This window comes from Ipomoea nil, unplaced genomic scaffold, assembly GCF_001879475.1.
Source record: "Ipomoea nil cultivar Tokyo-kokei standard unplaced genomic scaffold, Asagao_1.1 scaffold2036, whole genome shotgun sequence".
Classification (NCBI taxonomy): Eukaryota; Viridiplantae; Streptophyta; class Magnoliopsida; order Solanales; family Convolvulaceae; genus Ipomoea; species Ipomoea nil.
In genome coordinates this window covers 7201824-7204457 of record NW_017618464.1, presented here as the reverse complement: position 1 = coordinate 7204457, position 2634 = coordinate 7201824, and the positions used below count along the sequence as shown (strand labels likewise).

Sequence of the window (2634 nt, the reverse complement as noted above, 5' to 3'; positions counted from 1 at the left end):
AAGAACTTTTAATAATATATGTGTAAGTAATATTGAACACAATTATATACTTGTACTTCTCCTTATATATATATATAGAGAGGGGAGGAGAGAGGGAGGGGTGTGTGTTAATTAATGAAATCAATGGTTAAGTTTGTGCTGATTTTTTGTGTTAATGGAGACTTGAAAATAATAAAAAATTATATATATATGATTAATTAATGAAATAAGTGTTTTCACTAAAATGTCCATTTATATCATAGATTTAGGTCCATTGTGTAAGATAGGCTCGAATCGAAAATATACAATTTATATATTGAATGTTCACAATTTGAATTGTGAATATTTAATATGTAAATTATAAACATTTTATAAAATATCTAACTTGCAGGATCCGGATTCACATAATAATTTATCATGTCTTTGAGTTTGGATCATAAATTTGGACAATAAGTTTTTTATTATTATATAGATATAGGTATCCGATCCAATAAAGAATACCTATTATTGACCCGATTTCATTCACACCAAAAATATAGTCCCCATAATTGAATAATAATTATTAAATAATGTAACAGGAAAAGTAGAACTTCCTTCATGTGCAACCAACTCTATATATTCTCCAGTCCCTCCATGTATATAACCTCCCTTGCTCCATCTTCTGATATTCTTCTTCTTTTGAGAAATTCTGATCTTCTTCTTAAATCTTAATCACTACAATCATATCATAGTTTGTGTAAATGGATCAGCCCAGATTTGTGATTGAAGCAGCTGAGGCTGAGTCCATGGCCCAATCACTAGCCCTCCCCTCCGTCCGCCACCTCCTCCCGGCGCTTGTGCGTCCGGCCCAGGCCTTGGCCAGGCCGCCAATCTCCAACTACCACGTCGCCGCCGTGGGATTGGGCTCCGACGGCCGCGTCTTCGTCGGCGTCAACCTCGAGTTCCCCGGCCTCCCTCTTCACCACTCCGTCCACGCCGAGCAGTTCCTCGTTACCAGCCTCAAAGCCCACGGCTGTCCCCGCCTGCTCGCGCTCGCTGTCTCCGCCGCCCCCTGCGGCCACTGCCGCCAGTTCTTCCAAGAGCTTCGGAACTCCTCCGCCATCCAAATCCTCGTCACATCCCAAAACAAACAAATCTCTGATGTCACTTTCAAACCCTTATCCCAATTCCTCCCCAACCAGTTCGGGCCCTATGATCTCCTCGACGACCAAACCCCCCTCCTTCTCGAGCCTCACCACAATGCCTTGTCTTTAACTCCCATCATTTCCGATGATAATCGAGAAAACCATCAAAATCTCAGCAATTGCAATGGGTTCTCCGAGAACGATCACCATAATCTATGCAATGGGTTTAGCAACAATTCAGCCCTTTTGAAGGCCGCAGCTATGGAGGCTGCCAATGAATCACACGCGCCGTACACAAATTGCCCTTCAGGGATGGCATTGATGGACTGTGAAGGGAAAGTCTACAAGGGCTCTTATGCTGAATCGGCGGCATATAATCCGACACTGGGCCCATTTCAGGCGGCATTGATTGCCTTTGTGGCCGGAGGGGGAGGTGGATATGACCAGATTGTGGCGGCGGCTCTGGTGGAAAAGGAAGAGGCAAAAGTGAAGCAAGAAGACACTGCCAGGCTGCTGTTGAAGGCTGTTTCCCCAAAGTGTGAACTCAAGGTGTTCCACTGCTCTTCTTCCACTGCAAATTTCTGTAAAAAGGCTCCAAATTGATGTGAGTTTGATTGCCACTAGCTTCCTCTGTTCAATATTCTGCTATTCTAGACTTCACATTGTACAAGTACCAATCAGAATTGTGAATCAATGACTAAAAAAAAAAAGAGAAATAAATCCAGTTTGTTCTTTGGGTTTCTCTTTGTTTGTCTTACATTGCACTAAATAATTGCATGACCTTAATTATTTCGGTTAGTTTATGAGTGTTAGATTGTGGGCAACAACTCAAGATTGAGATCAAAGTTACACCCGATGTAGTCCTTGTGGGCACCAGAGTCAAATTTTGTGGGACCGCTTAGATGAGGGTGGCAAGATTCTCATATTTATTAAGCATGTGTATATCTAAACTTTTGTCCTATATTGACTTATATATGGTGCATATTTTAGCAGCTCAAGAATCTGGACAGGAGATGAACAGAGAAATGTACTGCATAACGCATATGGCCGACAAGAGCTAGATTGGGATTAAGCGATCAATTAGATTCTATGAATTGGAATAGCAATGGTGTTTTAAATTAGAGTCAACACCTAATTCATGAATATAAAATTCCCAGGGCCATGCATACTGGCTGTTGAACAAGGTATGGGAGAAAAGAAGCATGCTGTTAATTTGTTGTTTAATTAAGACCTCTGCCATCTTCTGGATGAACCAAATTTATATTCAGAATGAATGGTACATTTATTGTGCATCCTTTTGTAGTTTATTGCCTGTATAGTTGTTGTTAGCACATGCACTTTGGGTGATGTGGATTGGATAACTACTGCTACTTTGCCCATAAAGGTGAAATTCCCTCGCCTCTAAGGCTCTCACACCCCAGTCTCACAGGATAATGGTAAATCCTCAGTGACTCATTAAAGTCGTCCATTAGGTAGGAGGACCAGTGTTTGGTGCCCACCACATGTGGATTGGATAACTATTGCTACTTTG

At 41.5% G+C, this 2634-nt stretch overlaps 1 protein-coding gene across 4 annotated transcripts; it reads left to right on the top strand.

Annotated features, from left to right (window-relative positions):
* The first annotated feature begins 612 nt into the window (after window positions 1–612).
* LOC109148080 (cytidine deaminase 1-like) lies at window positions 613–2395 on the top strand. Of its 4 annotated transcripts, XR_002048759.1 has the most exons (3): window positions 613–1707; window positions 2097–2213; window positions 2261–2395. XR_002048759.1 is itself a non-coding variant. In XM_019295843.1 (2 exons), the coding sequence occupies exon 1, from the start codon at window positions 720–722 to the stop codon at window positions 1704–1706; it is 987 nt and encodes a 328-aa protein (XP_019151388.1). In that variant the 5' UTR covers window positions 613–719; the 3' UTR covers window position 1707; window positions 2097–2395. The 4 variants fall into 4 exon arrangements, 3 of the variants coding, with proteins under 3 accessions (XP_019151388.1, XP_019151389.1, XP_019151390.1); XM_019295843.1 differs by having other exon boundaries at window positions 2097–2395; XM_019295844.1 differs by having other exon boundaries at window positions 2094–2395.
* Window positions 2396–2634: the final 239 nt, after the last annotated feature.

Bases quoted from the DNA above. Each gene is read 5' to 3' on its own strand.
- LOC109148080 (XM_019295843.1), top strand. From the start codon at position 720: ATGGATCAGCCCAGATTTGTGATTGAAGCAGCTGAGGCTGAGTCCATG.